The sequence below is a fragment of the Diceros bicornis genome, chromosome 20 (assembly GCF_020826845.1).
Source record: "Diceros bicornis minor isolate mBicDic1 chromosome 20, mDicBic1.mat.cur, whole genome shotgun sequence".
In the NCBI taxonomy this organism is placed as follows: Eukaryota; Metazoa; Chordata; class Mammalia; order Perissodactyla; family Rhinocerotidae; genus Diceros; species Diceros bicornis.
This window is the reverse complement of record NC_080759.1, coordinates 19971330-19999257: the sequence shown is the minus strand read 5'-3', so window position 1 is coordinate 19999257 and position 27928 is coordinate 19971330. Positions and strand designations below refer to the sequence as shown.

General features: G+C 38.2%; 1 protein-coding gene across 1 annotated transcript in view; it reads left to right on the top strand.

Moving 5' to 3' along the window:
- IL31RA (interleukin 31 receptor A) overlaps positions 1–27928 on the top strand; it is a 76941-nt gene that overhangs the window by 34130 nt on the left and 14883 nt on the right. The window contains exons 5-8 of the mRNA XM_058564067.1: positions 12133–12284; positions 17042–17204; positions 24426–24505; positions 26629–26845. Coding sequence (XP_058420050.1) covers positions 12133–12284; positions 17042–17204; positions 24426–24505; positions 26629–26845 — 612 coding nt within the window. The remainder of the gene's footprint in view (positions 1–12132; positions 12285–17041; positions 17205–24425; positions 24506–26628; positions 26846–27928) is intronic.

The following is a 27928-nucleotide window of genomic DNA, read 5'->3' as shown; positions in this document are numbered from 1 at the left end:
ATACCTCCACAGCATGGATGATGAGTGGAGCAGGTCTGTGGCTGGGATCCAAACCTGCGAACCCAGGCCACCAAGCAGATCGTGGGAGATGTTTGATTTTGTTGATTGAAATTGCACAGTTGATTACTGTTTCAATTTCTTTACTTGTGATTAGTCTATTCAGATTCTCTGTTTCTTCTTGATTCAGTTTTGGGAGGTTGTGTGATTCTAAGAATTTATTCATTTCTTCTAGGTTATCCAATTTGTTGATGTATAGTTTTTCATAGTACTCTCTTACAATTTTTGTATTTCTGTGGTATCCATTGTAATTTCTCCTCTTTCATTTCTGATTTTATTGATTCGAGCCTTCTCTCTTTTTTTCCTACTGAGTCTAGTTAAGAGTTTGTCAATTTTGTTCATCTTTTCAAAGAACCAGCTCTTAGTTTCATTGGTCCTTTCCATTGTCTTTCTAGTCTCTATTTCATTTATTTCTGCTCTGATTTTTTGTATTTCCTTTCTTCTACTGACTTTGGGATTCATTTGTTCATCTTTTTCTATTTCTTTTAGGTGTAGTGTTAGATTGTTTATTTGAGATTTTTCTTATTTGTTGAAGTAGGCCTGTATTGCTATATGCGTCCCTCTTTGTACTTCTTTTGCTGCATCCCATAGGTTTTGGTATATTGTGTTTTCATTTTCATTTGTCTTCAGGTATTTTTTGATTTCACTTTTGATTTCTTCATTGATGCAGTAGTTGTTCAGTAGCATGTTGTTTAATCTCCACATATTTGTGACTTTTCCAGCTTTTTTCTTGTGGTTGATTTCTAGTTTAATGCCATTGTGGTTGGAAAAGATGCTTGATATGATTTCAGTCTTCTTAAATTTATTGAGACTTGTTTTCCTTCCCAACATATGGTCTATCTTTAAGAATGTTCCATGTGCACTTGAAAAGGATGTGTATTCTGCTGCTGTTGGATGGAATGTTCTCTATGTATCTATTAAGTTCATCTGGGCTAGTGTTTCACTTAAGTCCAATGTTTCCTTGTTGACTCTCTGTCTGGATGATCTACCCATTGATGTTAGTGGGATATTAAAGTCCCCTACTATTATTGTGTTGCTGTCAATTTCTCCCTTTAGGTCTTTTAATATTTGCTTTATATACTTTGGTGCTCCTATGTTAGGTGCATTTATGTTAGTAAAGTTATGTCTTGTTGGTGGAGTGTCCCTTTTATCATTGTACAATGTCCATCTTTGTCTCTTGTTATCTTTTTTGGCTTGAAGTCTGTTTTGTCTGATATAAGGATGGCTAACCCGCTTTCTTTTGGTTGCCATTTGCTTGGAGTATCATCTTCCATCCCTTCACTCTGAGCCTATGTTTGTCTTTAGAGCTGAGATGGGTCTCCTGGAGGCAGCATATTGTTGGGTCTTGTTTTTTAATCCATCCAGCAACTCTATGTCTTTTGGTTGGTGAATTTAATCCGTTTACATTTAGAGTGATTATTGATATATGAGAGCTTAATACTGCCATTTTATGTTTTGTTTTCTGGTTGTTCTATACTTCCATTGTTTCTTTTTCCTTGTATTTCTGTCTACCATTTCAGTTAGATGGTTTTCTGTGATGTTTTTCTCAGTTTTCTCTTTATTTATGATTTGTGACTTTGCTCTGATTTTTTGTTTTGTGGTTACCATAAACTTTGTATAAAAGATCTCACAGATGAGATAGTCCTTTTTCTGATAGCCTCTTATCTCCATTAGCCTATGCAGATTCCTTCCCTTTCCTCTTCCCTTTCTATGGTTTTGTTGTCACAAATTATCCCTTTTTGTATTGTGAGTTTGTTACCAGCTTGAAGTGGCTATAGTTATTTTCAATGCTTTCTTTCCCTTTAGCTTTTATGTTACAATTAAGTGTTTACTAACCTATTCTGATATAAAGTTGCGATTTTCTGATTCTGTCTATTTATCACCTTGTGCAAAGCTTTGTATACTTTTGCCTTTTTTTTTTTCAGGTAGAAGGGCTCCATTCGACATTTCTTGAAAGGCAGGTCTAGTGGTGATCAACTCCCTCAGCTTTTGTTTGTCTGGGAAAGCCTTTATTTCTCCTTCATATCTGAAGGATAACTTTGCTGGATAGAGTATTCTTTGCTGATAGTTTTTGTCTTTCAATATTTTGAATATATCATTCCACTTTCTCCTAGCCTGTAAAATTCTGCTGAGAAATCAATGATAGCCTAATGGGTGTTCCTTTGTAAGTTATTTTCTTCTCTTTGGCCACCGTTAACATTCTTTTTTGTCATTGACTTTTGACAGCTTTAATGTAATGTGCCTTAGAGAGGTCTTTTTGCCTTGAGATAATCAGGTGTCCTAATAGCTTCATGAACTTGTATATCCAGTTCCTCCTCCAGGTTTGGGAAGTTCTCAGCTATTATTTCTTTAAATAAGCTCTCTGCTTCTTTCTCTCTCTCTTCTCCTTCTGGGATACCCTTTATCCTTATGTTGCTTTTCCTAATTGAATCAGATGTTTCTCATAGAATTTCTCCATTTAAAAAAATCTTAGCTCTCTCTCCTCTTCCACTTGAATCATTTCTAGATTTCTGTCTTGAGCTTGCTAATTCTCTGTTTCATATGCTCTGCTCTATTTCCAGTGCTTTCTACTTTATTTTTCATCTCATTAATTGTGTTCTTCATCTCCATATTTTTTTTTTTTTGAGTTTCAGTCTCTTTGGTGAAGTACTCCTTCTGTTCATTAATTTTATTCCTGAGCTCATTGAACTGTCTTTCTGAGTTTTCTTGTAACTCGTTGAGTTTCTTCATGACAGCTATTTTGAATTCTCTGTCAGATCACAATCTTCTTAGACTTTAAGTTTGGTTTCTGGAGAGTTGTCATTTTCTTTCTGTGCTACCACGTTACTATAGTTCTTCATGGTCATTAATGAGTTATTTCTCTGCCAGCACATTTGTGGCAGTAGAAGCCTTTCTTTTTTGGGTAAGAGTTTGGTTGTTTTGATTCTGAGCTGCTTCTGGTTGTATTTGAGAGCCTGTGCTTTCTACTCTCCACTGCCTCTCCCAGAGGCATCAGTGCCCTCCTTGTGCTGCTTGTGCCTCCAAGGTTGCTAGTGCCTTGCTGCTTACGATGTCACTGCAGTTGTGGGTGTTGCCACTGGGTTCCCCAGGCTGTGAGCACTTCTGCTGCTTCTCGGGTCACCTGGGTCTCGTGTTCCATGTCTGGTTCTCTGCAGGCTCTCCACGGGCTCAAGTGCTGCTGCCACATGCACCACCTACGCTGCTGCTCCTGGGTTATCTGGGGGTGCTGGCAGCACTGCTGCCAGGGGCCTGGGTTCTTATATGCAGCCCCTGCTGCTGGTAGGGCTGGTGTTCGGGGTGCCGCCACTGAGGGCTGGGTCACAGGTACTGCTGTGACTCCTGAAGCCTCAGGTCATAGGTGAGACCCACCACTGCTGGGGGTGGCGTAGGGGCTAAGCCACAAGTGCCACTGTGTTTCCTGAAATCTCAGGTCACAGGTGCCATCTGCTACTGCTAGGGGAGGGGTAGAGCCTGAGCTGTGAGTGCTGCTGCTACTCCTGTAGCCTCTGGTCTCTGGTGCTAGTGTGCTTTCTGAAACTTCAAATCACAGGCACTGCTGCCGCTGCTGGGGTTATTTGCATCTTGGGTGCGGCCCCTGCTGCTGGAAGGGCTGGTGTCAGAGTCACTGCTGTTGGCTGGGTCACAAGTGTCTCACGGTTCTTAGAGTCTCCAGTCACAGGCCCACAATGATTCCTGGCACATCCGGGAGCGTGGGCTGCGTGGATTCCTGGGGCCTCCATTTGTGGGCATTACATCAGTGTTTGGGGCCTCTGTTCACAGGCACGGCCACAGATCCTGGAACCTCCAGTCTTGGGAGCTGCCGCCACTGCTCCCATAATTCCACTGTCTCCAGGAGGTCCTGTTTAGATGTATGGATCTTTCAGGTGTTCTGGTGTGCTGTGCAGAGAGTCCTTTGTTGATCAATGGGTGTCCTACTGGTTGTAACTTAGAGGGGAGAGACAAGGGAACAACTCACTCAGCCACAATGCTGACTTCCAATTGTCTTTCTAATTTCTTGATGTTGTCTTTTGAAACAGAAAAATTTTAATTTTGATGAAGTCCAATTTATCTATTATTTCTTTTATTGCTTGTGCTTTAAATGTCAGATCTAAAAAACCATTGCCTAACCTGAGATCACAAAGATCTATTGGTACATTTTCTCTTAAGAGTTTTGTAGTTTCAGCTCTGAGATTTAGTTCTTTGATCCACTTTGAGTTAATTTTTGTATATGGCATGAGGTAGGAGTCAAACTTCATTCTTTTGCATGGAATATCTAGTTGTCCCAGCACCATTTGTTAAAATGATAATTCTTTTCCCCATTGGATTGTCTTGGTGCTCTTGTCAAAACCTATTCTCCATAAATGTAAGGGTTTTTTTTTTTTTTTTTTTTTCCTGGTTCTCAATTCTATGCGAGTATCTTATTCTTTATGCCAGTATCACACTATTTTGATTGCTGAAGCTTTAGAATAAGTTTTGAAATCAAGAAAGTGAGTCCTGCAATTTTGTTATTTTTCAAGAATGTTTTGGCTTTTGGGTCTCTTGCATTTTCTAATGAATTTTAGGATCAACTTGTCAATTATTGCAGAGAAGGCAGCTGGGATTTTGATAGGGATATTGCTATCAGTAATATAAAATCTTCCAATCCACAAATACGGGATATTTGTGGATTTCCACTTATTTAGGCCTTCTTTAATTTCTTTGAATAATGTTTTGTAGTTTTCAGTGTACAAGTCTTGTACTTTGGTTAAATTTATTCTCATGTATTTTATTCTCAAGTTTTTTGATGGTATGGTAAATGGAATTGCTTTCTTAATTTTATTTTCAGAGTTCATTATTGGAGTATACAAATACAGTTGATTTGTATATATTGAACTTGTAACCTGTAATCTTGTTGCACTTGTATATTGGATGTAATAGGTTTTTTGTGGATTCCTTAGGATTTTTTACATACAAGGTCATGTCCTCTGAAAATATAGTTTTGCTTCTTCCTCACCAATCTGGATGTCTTTTATTTATCTTTCTTGCCTGGTTGCCCTGTTTAGAACCTCCAATACAATGTTGAATAGAAGTGGTAACAGCAGACATCTTTTTCTTGTTCCTGATCTTAGGGGGAAAGCATCTAGTCTTTCACCATTAAGTATGATGTTAGCTGCAGGGTTTTGTAGATGCCCTTTATAAGGTTGATGAAATTCCCTTCTATTCGTAGTTAGTTGAGTGTTTTTATCATGAATAGGTGTTGAATTTTGTCAAATACTTTTTATGTATCTATTGAAATAATCATGTGGTTTTGTCCTTTATTCTATTAAAATGGTATATTACATTGACTGATTTCCATAAGTTAACCAAACCTCGTATTCTTGGGATAAATCTCATCTGGTTGTGGTATATAATCCTTTTTATATGTTGCTAAATTTGGATTGCTAGTTTTTTTGTTGAGGGCTTTTGCTTCTATATTCATAAGGAATATTGGTCTGTTGTTTTCTTGTGATATCTTTGTTTTTGGTATCAGGGTAATATTGGCCTCATGGAATGAGTTGGGAGGTGTTTCCTGGTCTTCATTTTTTTCGCAGAGTTTCTGCAGGATTAGTGTTAGTTCTTCGTTAAACCTTTGGTAGACTTCACCACTATAGATATCTGGGCCTGAGATTTTCTTTTTGTGAAGTTTTTTGACTTGGGTTTCTTTTTAAAACTTTTTTTTAGAACATCCTTTGGAAGGCTTACCTCATACCGTAAACGCTGGCATTACCTCATAATGATGGACCTAGAAGGGACAAGATTATTCACTTTTTCTTTATAAACCTTCATTATTATCTTTACTTTCTTAAAATGCACATGTATTATTTAGCAATTTAAACTATTAAAAAGTAAATTCAGTCACAAAGATAACTAAAAAAAGAAAAACAGAAAAACCTCCCAAAACTTGCTATCCCTCTTTCAACTAGATTTAGTAAATATTTAAATATTCTGTAACTGCCACTGATTAAAACTTAGAGTGAGGAGGAATTTTGGTCTAAATTAGTAAAATGCAGATTTATAAAATTAATCTCTGAAGAAATTTTATTTTCATAATCTATCTCTAGAGCCTGGTAAAGTGTTGCTAAGTACTAAGATCTATCCAAAAAAGAAATTAAGAAAACACTCCTCTTTACAATAGCATCAAAAAGAGTAAAATACTTAGGAATAAATTTTTCCAAGGAGGGGAAAGATATATACACTGCAAACTATAAAGCATTGATGGAAGAAATGGAAGAAGACACAAATAAATGGAAATATATCCTGTGTACATGGATTGGAAGAATTAATATTGTTAAAATTTCTGTACAGTGCAAAACGATTAACAGATTCAGTGCAATCCCTATCAAAATTCCAACAGCATTTTCCACAGAAATAGAAAAAAAATTCCTAAAATTCATATGGAACCACAAAAGACCCCAAATAGCCAAAGCAATTTTGAACAAGAAGAACAAATACGTAGGCACCACACTACTTGATTTCAAAATAAACTACAAAGCTATAGTAATCAAAGCAGTATAGTATTGGCATAAAACCAGAAACATAGACTAGTGGAACAGAATAGAGAGCCCAGAAATAAACCCATGCATATATGGTCAACTGGTCTTTGAAAAGGGCACCAAGAATACAAAATGGGGAAATGATAGTCTCTTCAATAAATGGTGCTGGGAAAACTGGATATCCACATGCAAAAGAATGAAATTGGATTCATAGCTTACACCATACAGAAAAATCAACTCAAAATGGATTAAAGATTTAAACATAAGACCATAAAATTCCTGGAAGAAAACATAGGGACAAGATTCCTTGACATTGATCTTGGCAATGATTTCTTGGGTAAGACACCAAAAGCACAGGCAACAAAAGCAAAAGTAAATAAGTGAGATTACATCAAACTAAAAAGCTTCTGTATAGCAAAGGAAACAATCAACAAATGAAAAGGCAACCTGCAGAATGAGAGAAAATATTTGCAAACCATATATTTGATAAGGGATTAATATCCAAAATATATAAGGAACTCCTACAACTCAATAGCAAAAAAGCAAATAACCCCATTAAAAAAATAGTCAAAGGACCTGAATAGACATTTCTCCAAAGAAGACATACAAATGGCCAACAGGCATATGAAAATGTGCTCAGCACCACTAATCATTAGCGAAATGCAAGTCAAAACCACAATGAGATATCACTTCACACCTGTTAGGATGGCTATTATTAAAAAAGAAAATAAAAGATAAATGTTGGTGAGGATGTAGAGAAAAGGTGCACTGTTGGTGGGAATGTAAATTGATACAGCCGATATGGAAAACAGTAAGAAATTTCCTCAAAAAATTAAAAATAGAACTACCATGTGATCCAGCAATCCCACTTCTGGTATTTATCCAAAAGAATTGAAATCAGGATCTCAAAGAGATACCTGCATTTTCATGTTCATTGCAACATTATTCACAATAGCCAAGATATGGAAACAACCTAAATGTTCATGAACAGACTAATAAATAAAGAAATTGTGATATATACATACAACAGGATATTATTCAGCCTTAAGAAAGAAGAAATCCTGCCATTTACAACAGCATGGATGGACCTGGAGGACATTATGCTAAGTGAAATAAGCCAGACACAGGACAACAAATACTGTATGATCTTACTTATATGTAGAATCTAAAATAGTCAGACTCATAGGGGCAGAGAGTAGAATGGTGGTTGCCAGGAGCTGGAGTGAGGGGAAAAGGAGGAGGTGATGGTTAAAGGGTACAAACTTTCAGTTATGGAAGATAAAGAAATTCTATAGATCTCCTACGAGGCATAGTGCCTATAGCTAACAATATTGTATTGTATGCTTAAAATTTGCTAAGAGGGTAAATCTTATGTTAAGTGTTTTTACCTCAAAAAATTAATAAGTAGTGGGAAGAAATTTTGGGAGATGATGGATATGTCTATGGCCATGATGGCAGTGATGGTTTCATCAAACTCATCAAGTTGTATACATTAAATACGGATAGCTTTTTACATGTCAATAATACCTCAATAAAGTGGTTTAAAAAATTACTGAGAAGGAAGGACTTACTTCTGCCATTTTGTCATTTATTTTCTGTGTGTCTTATATCTTTTTTGTCCCTTGTTTCCTCCATTACTGCCTTCTTTTGTGTTTAGTTGTTTTTTTGTGGTGACACATTTTGATTCTCTTTTGTGTGTATTCTATAGATATTTTCTTTGTGGTTACCATAGGGATTACATATAAACACCATAAAGTCATAACAAGCTAATTTGAATTTATACCAACTTAACTTTAATTGTATACAAAATCTCTACTCCTATAGAGCCCCATTCCCTGCCTCCACTTTATGTTATTGATGTCACAGATTACATGTTTATAATTGTATACCCACCAACATAGATTTATAATTATTTTTATATCAGTCTTTTAAGTCCTGCAGAAAATAAAAAGAGGAATTATAAATCAAAATTATAATCATACTGACTTTTATATTTGCCTGTGTATTTACCTTTACTGCAGAACTTTATGTCTCCACGTTGGCTTCAAGTTACTGTCTAGTGTCCTTTCATTGCTTGCTGCAGGACTCGCTTTAGAATTTCCTGTAGGGAAGGCCTAGTGGTTATGAACTTACTCAGCTTTTGTTTATCTGGGAATGTCTTAATTTCTCTCTCATTTTTGAAGGACAGTTTTGCCAGATATAGAATTCTTAGTTGACAGTTTTTTTTTCTTTTAACACTTTTTTTTAAAAAAACACTTTTAAGGCCTTCAGGCATCCGCGATATCTGCTGAGAAATCAGCTGATAATCTTGTTGTGGGTCCCTCGTATGTGATGAGTTGCTTCTCTCTTGCTGCTTTCAAGATACTCTTTGTCTTTTGACAGTTTGATTGTAATGTGTCTTGGTGTTGGTCTTTTTGGGTTTATCATACTTGGAGTTTGTTGGGCTTCTTGGAGTTTCAGATTCATGTAGTTCATCAACTTTGTGAAGTTTTTGGCCATTATTTCTTCAAATAATCTCTCTGTCCCTTCCTCTCTTTCTTCTCCATTAGGGATTCCCATAATGTGTATAGTGATCCACTTGATTGTGTCCCACAAGTACCGTAGGCTCTGTTTACTTCATTCTTTTTTCTTTCTGCTCCTCAGACTCAATAATTTCAATTGTCCTGTCTTCATGTTTGCTTATCCTTCTTCTGGCTGCTCAACTCTGCTGTTTATCCTGTCTATTGAATTTTTAAATTTCAGTTATTGTAGTTTTCAGCTTCAGAATTTCTGTTTCAGTCCTTTTTATAATTTCTGTCTTTTTATTGGTGATAGTCTCATTTTGATTATATATTGTTTTCTTGACTTCCTTTGGTTCTTTGTCCATGTTTTCCTATAGCTCTTTGAGCATATTTAAGACAGTTTTTTAAAAGTCTTCGTCTCGTAAGCCTGGTGTCTGGGTTTCCTCAAGGACAGTTTCTGTCAATGTAATTTGTTTCTTTGAATGGGCCATGTTTTCTTGTTTCTTTTTATGACTTGTGATTTGTTTGTTTAAAATTGGACATTTGAAAAAACAGCCACCTCTCCTACTCTTTGCAGACTGGCTCTGTGCTGGGGCAGTTCTTCACAGATTACCTGGGCTTGCTCTGAGCCTAAGGATCAGTCTCAGGTGAAAGCTTAAATTCTGCTCAGGTATTTTCTGAGTATGCATCTTGCCTTGGCCTGCATGTTGCTTTCTCAATTCCTCTGTATACGCAGTTGCTTTTGAATGCCTTAATTTCTCAAAAAGTCTCACCCAACTTCTCCTCAGGACCTTAGATGGCCTATTGTATGTCTCTACCTGTAATCTCTTGACCCAGGTATGTGTGGGTCTTTAGTCTCCCTGCAGCTTTCATGAGCAGCACCTGATGTTTTCCTACCTGAGATCTGAGTTAGACAAAACAGAGACCAATCTTTCAGTCTTCCTCCAGAGAGGTCAGAATTTTGTAAACAAGGTCTCTTCTGCTCTCTGTGGTTTGAGGAAGGGAAGTAGGAACTGAGTTTCTGTCTCCTCCGGACCAAGACCACTGACGTGCTGGGGAGGGGATAAGACAAGGGCAAGTAAGACTGCCACAAAACTTTTCCTAACACTTTGAAGGGGACTTTTTCTTGATTGGGTATTCGTTTGGTTGCTGTAAAACTTTGACTAGTTTTCAGAACTCCAACCAGGTTAGTTTAGCCAGTTTCTGTTTTATTTTTGTTTAATTTTTATGTATTTTCTAGTCCATCATTTGCTGACATCATTAAGTATATGTCAGTTCTTAATGAGCAATTCTGAGAGCCATTTTTCATCAGAGTAAAAATTAATAACATATCTTCTTGGTGATATATTTGTAGAATTGAATGGAGCTACAACAGGGATTTGTGTTTACTCTGACTGGAGGCAATCTAGTTTAATGGTTAAGGGAAGGAATTTTGGATAGGGTACAAATGAATCCCAGCTTGGCTTCTTATGAGGAAGTTATTTAACCTTTCAATATCTCAGTTTTACCTTCTGAAAAATAAGTATAACAAATGTTAGGTGGTTGAGAGGGGTTAACAAAATGATTCTCCTCAAAAAACACTTATCAAGTGCTCAACAAATATCAATAATCTTATAAAAATTACTTCATATGTCTATTGTTTACAGCTCCACCCACTGAGTGGCCACATATATTGATGACTACCCTTTAGTCCAGGCATATTAAGTACATATTATTTTTTGAGTAGCTACAAAGAGCTTTCTGAATATTTTTACCCAATGTTTTTATTTTTTTTTATTTTTTTTTATTTTTTTACCCAATGTTTTTAATTCTATGGATCTAAGTAGGGATATTGCTCTCCAAAAAACTTCAGGGATTACAAAGATAGAAAAGATGATACTACTCAATACTAGCTAGCAAGGGTGTGGTGAGATGGGTATTCACATACTGTTGATGGAAACTGCAATTAGTAGAGCTTTTTTGGAAAGCAAAATGGCACTGTAGGGAAGCAGCCCTAAAAACGTTCATACCCTTTTACTGAGTCATTCTATCCTAAGGAGATCTAAGGAAACTATCAGAGATGCAAAGATACAACTATCATCCACTCGTTTATTCACTTAAGAAATATCTGATACCTGCTAAGTGCCGGGTGTTAACTCTAGGCTTTGTGATCAAGACCCAGCTTCTGTTCTCAGGGAGCTTTAAAATGGAAAGTTGGAAACACTATGAATGTGCAATAATAGAGAAAGGGTCAAATAAATTTTGTTCGTCCATAAGATGGAATATTATGAAGCTTTGAAAAAAATCATGTTTTGAAGAATTTTTAATGCAAGGGGGTATGTGCTGATTGCATAATGTTATTAAAAAAGACAAAAGCTTTATTTAGCATAATATTAGTTTTGTTTTAAAAATATACAAATACGTACATAGAAAAAAGCCTAGAAATACACCAAAATGTTAATAATGGTTATCTCTGGTTGATGGTGTAATGGATGATTTAAAGTTTTTCTTTGTATTTTTCTATTTAAATACAGAAATATATATATATATATTTTAAATCTTTTAAAATAAATATTTTTGGAATGAGCATATGTTACTTTTATAAGCAGAAAAAAAATATACGTACTTTCAAGGAGAGAGATTTTGGAAGAGAATGTTTGTAGTGTTCAGGGGAAATGAGAGATGCTTTTGTACTGGGCACTCCTTCATCCTGGAGGTCCAGGAAAGAGAGGGCAAGGGGAGGGGAGAGTAGATAAGTGGAACAGCCCATTTTCTGGTTGTGTAGTCTCTTCTTTTTACCTCCCTTCTGCTTGGCTTAGGATCGGACCCAATCAGTAAAAGGCTGACTTTCAGAAAAATCATAGAAATGTATCCTTTCCTCATTGGACCTTCCTTTTTTATGGGGAAGGCAGTGACAGCATTTCTTTTGCACTGCCTTCCTAATGCCATCTGCATATAGCAGATCACAAAATATGCACTATCTTTTCCTTCCTAGGTTTTTTTTTTTTTCAGTTTTGGGTGGATATTATTAGTACCTTCTGATCTTTTTGCAAATATGGGAACTGTATGATTTTTATTTTCAGTAAAAACCGAACCACCTGAGATTTACAGTGTGAAACCAGTTTTGGGCGTCAAACGAATGGTTCAAATAAAATGGAAAAGGCCTGTGTTGGCACCTGCTTCAACTACTTTAAAGTACATGCTTCGATTCAGAACAGTAAATAGTGCCCACTGGGTAAGTTATGCCATTATAATATTTCTATTAGAGGGCTCAAAGAAGAGAATTATTGACAACTTTTTTTGACCTGGAATCATTTTTTCCATTTTCTAAATTGAAAATAGGAGACAGATAATAGTGAATACTTTTCTTCCCAGGTTCCCATTTGGGTCTTTTAGATTGGAAAAGTGTTTTTTTTTTTCGTGAGCCCTGAGCTAACATCTGTTGCCAATCTTCCTCTTTTTGCTTGAGGAAGATCGCCCCTGAGCTAACATCCATGCCAATCTTCTTTTATTTTGTATGTGGGATGCCACCACAGCATGGCTTGGCAAGTGGTATGTATGTCCACGCCTGGGATCCGAACTGGCGAACCCCAGGCCACCAAAGTGGAATGCGCGGACTTAACCACTTTGCCACCGGGCCAGCCCTGGAAAAGTGTTTTATTATAGGCATCTTGCATTCTGAGCACAGGGACGTATTAAAGAGTAAGAAATTTCAACAAGTGTTGATTTAAGCCTTTTGCACATTTTTTCTATTGGATGGTCTGATTTTTTAATTGATTTGTAGGAGTTCCTTATATATTCTATTTATGAGTCTTTTATTTGTTATGTGTGTTGCAAACATCTCTCATTATATGGCTTGCCTTTTCACTCTCTTACTGGTGACTTTGGATGACTAGAACTTCTTAATTTTAATACTGTCAAATTTCATCAATCTTTTCCTTTATTCTTAATGCTTTTTGTATCTTAAGAAATATTTTCTTACTTCAGATTTCAGTATTCTCATATTTCCATTAATGTAGCCTGAAATTATATCAACATTTTTTTTGGCAACCACCTTACATTTTTGACTCTTAATTACCTCCTAGCCAGTTAAATCAGTTAAATCTTTAAGACTTTTTCCCCACACAAGATTTGCTAGTAAAACACATCTCCACTGTCTTATAACTTGTTGGTTTTTAACCTAAGTGCAGGTGTTTTATTTATTCCTATTGAATTTCTTTATGTTCATCTTATCCATCATTTCAGCCCATTTAGAATCTTTATTCTATCACCCCAAACTTACAGTTAACTTTCTACTTTCTAACTTTTCAGTATCTTCAGATTTGATAACACTCACTTCTATACCTATATCTCATCATTAATGAAAGTAGTGACTACATCAGAGCCCTGTGGTAAATCAGTAGAGACCATCCAGAGACATCAACCTCTCCTTCTTTGAGTGTGGTCATTTACTCAGGCTTCTTTGAATATACCTAATTACCACTAGAATCATTCAGCCTACTTTTTAAATCTTGTTTATGAGGCTATCACTAGGCCTTTTTGTTTGCTGAAACCCATAGATACCATGTCTGTTGCATCCTCTCCTTGTCTAGCACTCTTTCAGAAAAGAAAATTGGTTAAGTTTCACTTGTCTTGTGTTCAAGACAAGAGAAATAATGATGTCCACTCCTCCTCTCAGCTTCATTTCTATGCCAGCTCTGGAACCATTCTCCTAGAACCTGACTACATGTAACATAAGACTCACTGATTTGTATTTCCTGGAACTCAGAAGGGAACCCCTTAGCAGGGCAGTCCCTGGCACAACATAAGCTCATCTTCCTTCACAGCACATGTCATGGTCTCAGTGAACCTGAGGAGTTTCTAAAGTAATCTATTGTCTAGCAACCCTTGATTTCTTCTATTTGTCTGGTCCCAGAGTCCTATGGCTGCTGGAATAGAATTCAACAAGAAAAATAAAGGAGATCTATGTCCCTCTAAAAAATTACTAAACCATGTACAACACTAGGTGAGGACAGGATGTGTAAACTACCCCAACTCCCAGCATCCTATGCCCACTTCTTTGACAAACTCACCTACATCTGCACTCGTCTTTGCCTCCTTGCTTCTATTCCCTGAGGTCAGAGGTTTTTCCTCCTGTTCTCCTGGAGGAAGTGGGAAGGAAAGTGGAATGTGCAGCCAATATCTCTTTCTTTTCAGCTTTGGAGCACAATCAAGTCTACTCAGTTCTAAATCCAGCTAAGTCAACCCGAACTTCTATGGATGGTTCCCATTATCTATGGAAGAAGGTCCAAAACCTTAACCCTCCAAGACCTGGCCCCTATCGACCCCTCCAACCTCATCTTTTCATCTTGCCTTTGCTTCTCAAGTAATTCTGAATTGCTAGTTTCCCTTGCATCATGTCATCTCACTATTCTGTGCTTCTGCCTAGAACACCCTCTGCCTTTGTACCTCTACTCCTGCCCCAAACCTTGCTAGATCTATTCATCTCTCAGAACTCAGGTCTGACATATTTCCTTCTGAGAGCCTAAGCTAGGCACTCATCCTCTGTCACTGCATGTCATGCTCCACACAGTCATTTAAAGTCATCTCTCCCAGCATTAGACTGTAAGTTCCTCAAACACAGAGACCTTGGTTTTCATCTTTGTTTTCCCATTGTCTGGCACATGGCCTCAATAAATGTTTGTTTAACTAAACTAAACCATATAAAAACTAATTCTAAAATTGCAATATGTCTGTATAGCAAGACTCATATTTGTATGATGCTATGTGGGTTACAAAGTGCTTTCTTATACTCCAAACTATTTAATCTTTGCAAATATCCTATAAATGAGGCATCACAATTCTTATTTTTATAGATTATAAAATTGCAATGTAGAGAGTTTAAATCACCTGTCCAAGATTGCAAGGTTTGTAAGTTGCAGACCTGAGCCCAGGTTTTCTGACTCCAAGTTCAGTCATTCATTTGACATACTTTAGCAACCTCCACACCACCTTCCTGTGGCCCTAATCTAAAGGGTTTCCACCTTTATAAATTGGATCCATGTGAACCCTTTACAAAAGTCTTAAAACAAGACTGTTTTAAGAGTTTGATTTAGGCTTCGAACCAAAACTTCTCACTCATCTCTTAAGACATAAGCACTTTGGGTTAGCTAGGATTTGGCACAAAGTATAGAGTGTTAGGAACAAACATGATGAAGTTAATTATTGTTTTGGTAGGAGTCCATTGCCTGGGTTGGGTTGGGAAGTTTTATATTTAAGCCTCTATATGGAGGATCAATTGATCCTGGACCCTGTGAGGGCCAAAGGCACTTAGTCTGGACAAAAAGCCAAAGTAAAAGAAGCCTTAGATGCACACTGTTTGAAAGACTGAGCAGCTATTTTTTTTTTTTTCTTTTGAGGCTAGGCTGAGAAGAACAGGCTTGCACAGCTGCATTAGGCACAGCTTTCTGAACATGAGTGTGAGGAGACCCAGCAAGCAGGCCGTGCCTGTGCTGAGGGTACTAGCAAAGCAGGAGGAAAAACTCACAAGATTTTTAAAAAAGAATATTATATAATTTAAAAAGCATGAGAAGTAAAATAGAACTTTATTAGACTTCCTTGCACCTATTTTATGGCTTAATATTGTTTTTATTTTGATTTACTTGTGGAGGGCACCATGTGGTTGGCCTTCTCCTAAAGGTCTTGATCTGGTTCCAACTGGGCCCCATAACCGGGGTAAGTTGGAGAGGCTACTTTCCCAGAGATGGTGGGTTGTCCTAAGCTGTGTTGCCAACAACTCTCTTCTGCCACTGCAACATCTCCAGGGGCTGTTGGAGGAGAGTGCTCAGGGAACCTGGGATTCAGCAGCGAAACTGCCTCACCTTTGGACCCTACTTCCTTGCTCCGATGCTGTCTCAGTGGGCTGGGAATTCAGAAGTGTCCATATGCAGCTGAGAGGCTCAGCTTTTTGCCACATACTCACATCCTCATTTTGCCCAATTTCCTTTAGGCCCAGGACCTATAATTATGTACTTATTTTCACAGCTGTTATATATGCGTAAGAAATATCAGGACTTCCTTCTCTCTCAGGGTTCTTTGGAACTAGTGTGCATACTCACAAAATGGACATGCCTATCAGTGCAGTTTATTTTTATTAATCAACTCAATATAAGTTTATGTAAACCAACAGCTAAAAGTTCATATTGCAGCAACAATGACCATGCTTAGAAAGAAATAGCTGAATTTTTAGTTTCTCTTGGAGGGCTGGGTCCAGAAAGGACTTTAGAGATTATATAAAGCAATACTAATGAGGAAACTCAAGTTTAGAAAGGAGAAATGATTTATTTACCTCTCCTCCCTCCCCACCCCAAGACAGTGTCAAAATGAATTTATGCATCCAGGCTGCTAAGATCTTTAGCAGATTGACTGGTCACCCAAAAACCAGTCATTTCGAGTAGAAGATTTGGGTAAAGGGAAAGAGTCTAGGAGTGAGGAAATCTGTGTTCTGGTCCTAGTTCTGCGGATAACAAAGGCTGAGGTAGTCCACAGTCACTTAACTTTTCTGAGTCTTGTTCGTGACATGAGGCTGAACTTAATATGGCTAAGCTCTGTGTTACCTGCTGTTCTGTGAGGCCTTATCTCTAGGTATTGGAGTCACCTCCACAGTTTAAACTGAGGTCCAAGATGCCCTGGGTCCCAGGACTCTACATTGCGTCTTCCAGAACAGCAAGACTCTGCTGACTCACATCCAGCCCAGAAGCAGGAATCTCTGCCTCACAAGCTTAGAGACAGGAAATGGGGAGGGTGGTGGTTCATGGGGTGGCTCACATCTATTTAGATGCAAATGGTCCCCAGGCATGTGTGGAAGTTTATTTATGAAAATTATGTATTTTAAAATTTGAGATATAATACTACTAGTTCTGAAAAGGTAAGAGAGGGTTGCGGAGTGAAGAAGAAAAATGGAAACATAACATGTGGTCTCCCATCCAGCTCAGGGTTGTCTCTGTCTTTTAGATGGAAATCAACTTCAAAGAATATTTCTTTGGACATGCAACATACAACCTCATGGGGCTGCAGGCTTTTACGGAATATGTCGTAGCTCTGCAGTGTGTGGCTGAGAAGTCGATGTTCTGGAGTGGCTGGAGCCAAGAAAAAATGGGAACAACTGAAGAAGAAGGCAAGCTGGTCCCTTGTAATTCTTTTTCTGCCTGCTCTGGTTTAGGTGGCCTGGGCCTAGGCTTTGTGGTTTTTGTCAAGGGCCGTACATGGGAATCATGGACTCCCATAATCCCAGAGCCTAGAGAGTCTACATTCTCTCTCCACAAGGCACTCTCTGCACCCACCTGAGCCCACAGGATAAGCCTGCCCTCCTCTGATGGTATTAGTTACATTAGCAGCTTTTTGCTCCAAAGATAAAACGTCACATCTTTAATACTCTTATAAAGTTCTTATACTATATATGAAGAGATATATTATTTAAAGGTATCCTATGATAAATTAAAGATATATATTGTAAACCCTTTAGCTACTACTAAAAAAAGAAATAAAGGTATAACTAATGAGAAAAAAAAGTCACATCTTTAGTGACAGTGAGAGAAGGAAAGAGAAAGGGATTGATTGAGTGCTTACCGTGAGTTAGGTATGATAATTAAGTACTTCAGGTCTGTGGGCTTGGCTTTAAATTACGGCCTGGCCCTGGAGTGACTTTGGGCAAGATACCTAATCTCTAAGCCTCAGTTTCTTCGCTATTTATTCCCCTCTTCCATAGTGGATTATAATTTGTAAAACTGAGTTAATAGTAGTATCTACTTTTTAGTGTTATTAAATTTAATTAATTAATTATTTACAATTGAGGTCACATTGATTTATAACATTGTGTAAATTTCAGATGTACATCATTATATTTCACCTTCTGTATAAACTACATCACATTCACCACCAAAAGTCTAGTTTCCATCCGTCACTGTACACACGTGCCTCTTTACCTCTTTGCCCCTTCCACTCCCTTCCCCTCTGATAACCCCTAATCTGTTCTCTGTATCTATGTGTTTGTTTGTTTGTTTATCTTTCACATATGAGTGAAATCTTATGGTATTTGTCTTTCTCCATCTGACTTATTTCACTTAGCATAATACCCTCAAGGTCCATCCATGTTGTTGCAAATGGCAAGGTTTCATCTGAGTAGTATTCCATTGTGTATGTAGATGCCAAATCTTCTTTATCCATTCATCTGTCACTGGTCACTTAGGTTGTTTCCAGGTAGTAGCTATTGTGAATAACGCTGCAGTAAACATAGGGCTGCATATATCTTTTCGAATTAGTGTTTTTGTGTTCTTTGGATAAATACCCAGAAGCAGAATAGCGGGATTATATGATAGTTCTATTTTTATTTTTTTGAGGAATTGCCATACTGTTTTCAGTAGTGGCTGCACCAATTTACATTCCCACCAGCAGTATATGAGGGTTCCCTTTTCTCCACCTCCTCTTCAACACTTGTTATTTCTTATCTTTTTAGTAATAGCCATTCTGACAGGTGTGAGGTGATATCTCATTGTGGTTTTGATTTGCATTTCCCTAATAATTAGTGATGTTGAACATCTTTTCATGTGTCTGTTGGCCTTCTGTATATCTTCTTTGGAAAAATGTCTATTCAAATCCTCTGCCCATTTTTTAATCAGGTTGTTTTTTTTTTGTTGTTGAATTGTGTGAGTTCTTTATGTATTTTGGATATTAACCCCTTATCAGATACATGATTTACAAATATCTTCTCACAGTTGGTAGCTTTTCTTTTTGTTTTGCTGATGGTTTCCTTTGCTTTAGAGTTATTTTAAAGATTAAATGAAATAATGTCTTTAGGCCATTGTATGCATTCAGTAAATGCCAGATTTCCTATCATTATTAATCCTCCTAAGAGCCCTATAAAACACGGTAGAATCACCCCCATTTGAAGGTGAGGGAGTTGAGTTTCAGACATGTTAATAAATTGCTCAGGGTCACTCAGTATGTGTTAGCATTCTCTGTAAATCAAGAGCCTTGCCCAGTGCCTGACCCCCAGTAGATGGTCAATAATGTTTGATATGTATTAGTTTCCTGTGGCCACTGTAATAGCTTAGCACAGACTGAGTTGCTTAAAGCAACACAAATTTTTTCTCTTACAGTTCTAGAAGTCAAAAGTCCAAAATCAGTTTCACTGGTCTAAAGTCAAGATATTGTCAGGGTTGTTTCCTTTTGGAGACGCTGAGGGGGAGAATATGTTTTCTTGCCTTTTCCACCTTCAAGTGGCTGCCTATATTCCTTCGTTAGTGGCCTTTTCCTCCATCTACAAAACATGTCACTCCAGTCTCTGCTTCCATCATCACATTACCTGTTTCTCCTGTTCTGTGTCACATCTCTCTGCCTCCCTCTTGTAATGACCTTAGTGATAACATTTAGGGCCCACCTGGATAATCCAGGGTAATCTCCCTATCTCAAGATCCTAACTTAATCACATCTACAGGGTCCCTTTGGCCACATAAGGTAACATTTATAGGTTCCAAGGGTTAGGATTTCAATCTTTGGGGTCCATTTTTCAGCCTAAACACAATGAATAAATGAAGGAATGACTAATTAGATGAATACTTGGTGATGTCCACACATCTTCTTCTGAAATATGGAAAAGAAATGCAAAAATACTCACCCTTCTAACCTGAGGCTTTAACCTTATTTGTTTGTAAAACACGTGGATTTTAGACCATGAAATTCCCCCCACCCCCACCCCCACCCATGACTTCAGGCCCTTCTTATTCAGTCTCATAGCTGAGTCCCCCACTGCTCTCAGGTAACATATAGGGTCAACTTGTGTGCTCCCTGGTCCACATGGACAACAATTTGTTCCTCTGGATCCTGGTTGAGTTTTCCCATGAGACCAAGTTGGTATTAACAGATGTTTGGCACATCCTCCCATGTGGTCAGATGCCTGGAAACAATCTGGTGCCTTCTGAATTTTTTATCCCCGCTGGAGGTATTCATGATTAGTCTGGACAACCCCTTGGTGGGTGTGGTTACACAACAGGGATTCATGCAGCACTGAGGAATTGGGCTAGATGGCCTCTGAAGGCCCCTTTCACCAGTATCCAGTCTTCTATGCCAGGCTGTAGCAGTACGGGAAAAAGTCATAGAAAATCCCAAAATATTATGTGTTTAAGTGCTTAGAACAGTGCCTTACAAGTGTTGAGGTCTATGTAAATTTTAAATAAATAAAAATACAAGCATGGTTAAAACAAAACTAGTCAAGTTGTGGATCTAATGTAAACTTTTGATTAAAATTGCATACAATATTTGGGAACATATTTACATTCTACAGACATATCTCAAAGTGTCCAATGAATGCAAATATAACAGTTTACAAATATCAAACAGCACATAAATTGCACAGTAAAAAATGGCCCAATGATTATAATCTGTTGGCAGAGCTTGTAAGACAACATGTCAGTGGAATGCAGGTGAAGTCATATGTGAAGTCTAGACAGTTCCAGTTAGTTATTGTTGTCTATGTCTTAGCTGAGCCCTCCCTTTTAAAATATTAGAATGAAACACATGCAATATAATTGAGCAAATTGTCCTCTCCCTTTGCTCCGCTTTCAGCAGGCGATCTGGGAGATGAAGTTCTACCTCACGTGTGATCTTGTTTTGCACAGCTCTTTGCCTCCTTGTAGCTGTCACTCTTCCCTCCAGGGACCTCCTGGTGCTGTTATGGCTCGATGTCTTAAGTTAGCTCATCATAGTCCAGCCACTCTCTGATGTCAGTTTCATCCACTTGTTTTGCTGACAGAAACAAGATTTACCATTTCAACTCATGTATTATTTCAGCTGGTTTGGCTAAGATTAATTAGCAAAACACGGGATGCTGGTTTTCTCTGTGCCCTTTACTAATTAAATAAAATCAACACTTATTTATCAAAGTCACCACTAGAGAACTTTTGCTTGTTTTTCAGGATCCCAGAAGAAATTGATGAAAATTTCCCCACCTCCCAGCAAATCCTAATTGCTCCTTTTCCAATTCATAAACTATTTGTTTCCCTGTTTCACAAAGAAATGCCAGTTGTTTAATACATACCACCTTAAACCTTTTCTAATTATTTGAAGATTTCTAAGTTGAATGTGAAGCACTCATTTTCTTTTGGACTTCATCATATTGATTATTAGGGTTACTTACCCACATTTAAGCATATAAATATCTACTACACGACACCGATATAATTATATTAAATCCTGGCTTTATTATTAAAAGCTTATAGTATTGGGCAGTTGCTTAACTTCTCTGTGCTTCAGAAATGGAGACAATAATATTGGTGTACCTAATTATAGGGCTGTGGGGATTAAATGAGATAATTCAGGTAAAAGGCTTAGTACAGTGACACTTGCTAAAAGTTAGCTATTCTTGTTGTGGTCTTCAGCAAGGGCGCCAGTGTGTGTGTGTGAGGTGGTGGTAGTTGCAGTAGTCCCAGATTGTAATAGAAACAACATAACATCAAATTGTTACTATATTGGTCCAAACAATTGATGCCTTTGAATATGTAGATATTTTGATGGATCTGGAAAATTTTCATTTTGTTCTTTCAAAAATACAGAATTATTACTTTTTGCCCTTTGATTAAACTGAAAATCCATTATTAACTCATGGTTAATGGAAAATTGGCTGTAATAATTATAGAAGATTTATATGCAAGTCAGGCAATGGTTTTACTAAAAGCTGTATCTGTGGGAAGTATAGAATGGGAAGACTATTTCTCTTTGGACCATATCTGCAGAAAATAGTGGCCTCAGTGAAAGAAGAAAATACCTGATTATATTCATTCATCATCACTACCTGCTAACACTAAATGGCTTCTTATGGGATAAATCTGAGGAGAATTTCACTCCTATTTCTAATCAAGTGACTAGAATGATTGATTATTTAATCATCAGTTTATTTTTACCTCTCTCTATCCTTCAGATGAATATGTGGGACTGGATTGAACATTTTGCCTTTAGGTTTTTTCTTTCTTACTCTCAATATTATTAACTCTGAGTCTGACTTCCACATAACTGGAACAGAGAGGCTCTGCAAGTAAGAACTGGAGTGAGAGTCCTTCTTCTGTGGGTCACCTTTGAAGGTAGTCTCGGGCTAAGTCTGTCTTCTGGGAGGAACTGTCTCTGCTCACGTCTCACTGGCTTGTAGACAGGCTGAAACCAGGCCTGTTGCTCCCTGTCTGAGAAAGTTGAGTACTGGCTGTCTTGTCTTCTGATTTAGTAAAGACCTTTGGGAAATCAGAAAACCCCTGGTAGAGCTTGTAAGACAACACCTCAGTGGAATGCAGATGAAGTCATATGTGAAGTCTAGACAGTTCCAGTTTCCTTATATCCAGATTACATGAAATTACAATAGATCTCATTGAGTGACTTGGAGCCTAACAGTTAGACTGTGTTACCTACACTTTGGCTTCTGCAAGAGTAGTTGTAGAAATGTGACTCTCCATTGATGACAAGACAGTTTATTGACTTAATTGCCCTTTGGCACATATTTCTACATTATGAATTTGTTTTTAGTTGGAGTTCAGTAATTTCACTTTAAGACACTGAATCACCTGAAGTTAAAAAGATCCCTGAAAACAATCTCTCAGTACTAAAATAGTTTAGATCTTTGCCTGAGTAGTGGACCCGTTCTTTGCAGACCTAATTACATTATCTTTAGCCGTGTGATTTCCTCAAGAAAAGACGCAGAGTGCATCAACTGTAGCTTCAATTAGAGACATTTCCTCATTTCTCCAAATTACAGGCCACTAGCCTTCTGGACAGTTCTTTAGAACTCTGCTTTCCTCTTATGGCAAAAGTGTGTGGGCCATTCTTTAATCAGAAACTCGGCATTTTGAAATCTTAGGTGCATGTCAGAGCACTCAGCTATAAATTGCCAGTGATCCACTCTTTGTCAAAAGCTGCTTGAGACATGATATTTGAGAGATATAGTCCAGAGATAAAGTGGAATGTAAATTCCTCTTGCTTTGTTTATCTCTGTATGATTAGATCATTAGAAGCTAACACACTTGAACTATGTTGTCTTTTTTTTTTTTAAAGATTTTATTTATTTTTCCCCCCCAAAGCCCCAGTAGATAGTTGTATGTCATAGCTGCACATCCTTCTAGTTGCTGTATATGGGACGCGGCCTCAGCATGGCCGGAGAAGCGGTGTGTCGGTGCGCGCCCGGGATCCGAACCCGGGCCGCCAGCAGCGGAGCGTGCGCACTTAACCGCTAAGCCACGGGGCCGGCCCGTGAACTATGTTGTCTTAGATTCTGTTGTTCACTGGAGAAATGCATGAATCAGGTTTAACATTATGCCCCTGCATTTTATAGAAGACAACCATGAGAAATGTACACATGCAATATTTCTATATACTTTTGCTCAACTATGATTGCAGATGTTGGTCTGTGTGTTACCCTGTGTCTTTTTTTGAGAGGATCCACATGATAAATTTCTTTTATGAATTCAGTACCCATAGCCAGAGAATACTTACCTCTTCTTATGAATTTTATGTTTCCTATTTATCAGACCATGAGAAATATGCAACTCAATATGACTCTCTTTTACTTTTCCTGTGAGGAAGATCAGCATTAAATTTAGAGCTCAGGGAAGGACCTAGTAAAGGTTATTTTTCTGTTCCTTTATTCTTTAATTCTTTCTTATATTTTATAACATTGTAAGTATGCAATTTCATCCTTTTTGGTTGTAGATATGGCCTAAATTATATATACAATCATGTGTTGCTTAACAGTGGGGATACATTCTCAGAAATGCGTCATTAGGCGATTTCGTCACTGTGGGAACATCATAGAGTGAACTTATACAAACCTAGATGGTATAGCCTACTACACATCTAGGCTATATGGTACTAATCTTATGGGACCACCATTGTATATATGGTCTGTCATTGACCAAAACATCGTTACTCAGCACATAACTATATATATATATATATATATATACACCTCATTATCAGTTATCTGTGTCATTCCCAGCTTTAATGTATGTAGGTGTTATATCTTAGAAGACATGAGATGTCACATTTCAATCCAGATTTGAATGATAAATTATATTACAATAGGATCTATTGTTCTTTTCTTTTACCTTACGTTAAGTCATCAGATCCAAGAGCAGTTTTATTTTTTACCTTTTTGGTTGATTTCAATCCTTCGGCTGCAAAATGAAGACATCGTTGGTCGTTGCAATGCTGTCATCCCTCCAGTCTCTGCTTACTCCTCCTGGCTCCTTCAAGCAAATCCTTCTCAACTACCTCTTCTAAGCAGGCAGCACAGCTAATTTCATTGTCTCTTGTTGCAACTCCCTTCTGTCTGAGTTGAGCACCTCGCTCTTTTTCTTTACAGCTCCACATGGCCTGGATCTGTGGAGAGTCCTGAGACCAGCCATGGTGGATGGAAGAAGGCCAGTGCAGTTGTTGTGGAAGGTGACCTCCCTCTGGATTTTTTATTTTTTTTTTCTGTTTAAAACCCTTTGTCTCTTACACCTTCAAGAACTGTGATTCTTGAAAAATTAACATTTGGGACAGGTACAAAGTGCAAGTACAGGAGGCACCTTGACCTTCTGGAGAAAACCATCACTGGTTGGCCTCCACTAGAAGGCAATATAAAATTCTACAGCCCCAGCCCCACATGGGAGAAGAACACTGACTTGGGGTGTCTTCGGGGCATATATTTTACGTGTCCCTTTGAGTGCTGGCATAGTGGGGTACAAGGACAGAACAAGAGCCAAATGTTCCTTTCTAGGATGGAGGCCTGGGAGTGAGGAACAAAGGAGAAAGTAGGTGAGTAATGCAGAGAAGAGGAGAAAGGAGGAGGAAATGAGAGGAGAAGGTAGGAAAAAGGACAGAAAAGAAGGGGGAAGAGGGAATAAACAGGAAAGGAAAAGGGCAAATAGAGAAAAAGAAAACCAGCCAGGAAATAGGAGAGAAAAGATGGGGGAGTTGGAGGGAAGAAGAGAGGAAGGAGAGCAGTGAGATGTCCAAACCCTTTAGTATGTCTCCAAAATTCTCAGGAAATACTTATCATGTTATCTCATACTTGCTGAAGTCCAGGCAAGTTTAAAATCCTTTTGAAAATGGAGAACTCACCCTGCTTTGCCACATGACATTTCAATCACAATTACTTCAGGCTGGGAGCATCCTTCTACCTTTATCCTCTCCCTTCACACTCTCAGGGCTGTGGGACAGCCTCAGGTTGCAGAGGCAGCAAGCAAGGGAAAGCACAACCAGTGGTGTTGGGAAATCTTTGAGCATCAATTCCAGATGTTGTGGTTTCTTTCTCAGTTATCAAGTGTGGAAATAAAGGACTCTGTCAACATATTTTGGGGGAAGAAAAGCAAACAATAGCACATACCCACGTGTGGTCTTAGCCACAAAGCAGTGGGTCAAGTAGGCCAAGCTGCGAAGTAGGTGAGATGGACTTCAATGTCCTCCTCCTCATCCCCTCTGCCTGGGGACTGGTCTTTCCTTTGCGCCAATAGGAGAGTTTTCTAAGAATCAGAGACACTTAAAAAAGAATGGACTAAAATTAGATAGTGGTGGTGTTTGTAGAACTCTGTGAATCCACTAAAATCCACTGAATCATACACTTTAAAACAGTGAATTTTATGTTATGTGAATTACATCTCAATAAAGCTATTATTTAAAAAAGAGAGTGAATTGTCTTGAGAGAGAAAAGGCTCCCCAGTCATTAAGAAGGTTCTAGCTGACCTTTTATGTCATGGAAGCTACAAAGGAAATTCCTGAACTGGAAAGGCAATAGGACAAAGTGACTTCTAAAGTCCTATCTGGCCTTATATTTAGTCATTTGCTCCATCTATGTGTGTTGTCAGTAACAGAAAGTGAACAACTGGAAAGCCCTGTAATTCCTGGGAAATACACAGCATGCTGATCCCTTGGCAAAACATCTCGTTAGTGGGCTCAGGTTCAAGGCTGAAAAGAAGAGTTTGGCTTGGAGCCCCTGGAGTCACCTTAGGCTTCTCACCAAGGATCTGGGTCTGGCAGGGTAGCCCTGAATGTTTTAGTCCTCTTAGCTGGGATGCCTGGTCCAAGGAAGCTAACTCCCCCCTCAGAGGGAGAGGTGTGGAGATGAAAGGCAAGGGCACAGGTTCTCTCCAACCCTTGGAAGCTTCTGGGTGAGAGATGACCCAGGGCTAGAACAGTCTTAGGATTGGCTTGGAGGAAATGCCTCAACTTTTTAGCTTATGTTCCTCTGCCCATGTGGGATAAAGAGAAAGATACAGCCAAAAGAAAATGGAGGTGCCTTGCTTACATTGGCTTGGGCATTCTCCTAGTGTAGCCTCATGGACTTAGACTTATGTTAAAGGTTGATACCAAGGGGACATTTGGCAGGTCCCCTCTTCGGGCACTTGAAGGGTTAATATCACAGCACAGGGTGTATTATTCATTCCTGGAAGGTAATTACCTGATTGTAGTTTAGCACCTAATAGTTAACACTACCCCCCAACCCCATCCTCACCATTTATCACTATCTCAGTGGCTTTCTTTTTTTTGTTTTTGGTAATAAATTTTGTTTCCTTTGGGTTCAGAAGGCAAGAGAAGCCCCAGTCCTGGAGAAAACGCTTGGCTACAACATATGGTATTTTCCAGAAAACAACACTAACCTCACAGAGACAAGGAACACCACTAACCAGCAGCTTGATCTGTATCTGGGAGGCAAGACCTATTGGGTGTCTGTGATTTCTTATAATTCTCTTGGGGAGTCTCCGGTGGCCACCTTGAGGATTCCAGCTATTGATGAAAAGCGTAAGTACAGTCTAAACATCTTACTTAGATGCCTGGCCCCATCCAATTAGCCAAGGGGTAATCCCTGTCCTTTCAAGGGTTGCTTTTTCTCTCGAGTCAAAACAAACATGAGGTTGGAATTTTTTAGGTTATGGTGAAGAGAGAAAAATCTTCTGGTAATTAATGAGCTCCTTAAAATAAAATTCCTTTGGAACAAAGCCTGTGTTGAAAATCAGAGACTTCATAAATCATACGATACAAAGTCATAAGCCTAGGTGTTCTGCGTGCAGCGTGTATTTGTTTTGTTCTCAGTGAAGGTAAGCTGGATTGAGCCATATGAGACTATCAGGTCTGCCACATCTGTCCTCTGTGGCTGAAACTTCTCTTTTGAAATCTTCCCCTCACAGTATTGACCATGTCCCAGCCTTGGTTTTCTCACTCTCCCATTTTCTTCCTTTTCTCCCTTACATTTGACTACCAAGTTAGGAAATTTTCTAATGTTTATACTTGCCAATAAATTGCTCATTACACTTTTGATTAAGTTGTTTTTAACATTTTACTGCTCCCAGGCAAACACATATTTTATATCCTGTTTTGGAATGAAGTACCTTCTTTGATTTTTATTTAAGGAATTGCAGGCAATGGATTTTCTCTTCTGCTTTATTTTTTTTCTATAAATCTTATTATTCTACATTCTATAGATTTTCTCATTTATTATGTTTATTACCTATCTTTCCCTCAATAGGATGCAAGTTCCATGAGGGCAGAGATTTTTGTTTGTTTTTCTCTTCTCCTCTTTTTCCTTTTCCTCTTCCTCTCCTCCCTCCCCCCTCCTTTATTCCAAAACATAGAACAGGCATAGAGCAGTTGGCATAGAAAAGGCGATCAGGAACTATTTTTTGAAGCACATCATAGTTGGAGAATGCACTCTTCAGTATTTTCCACCTCTCTCTGTTTGCTTAGACCTAGACTGGTTCAGGCATTTACACTACCAGCTCTAGACTTGTCTTCCCTTTATTCTCTTCTTAAATGTAACTCTTTCTTCCCTTGCCTCATTTTAGAACTCCTAGATATACATATTTTGTGTTTTGAGTTACACTTGAT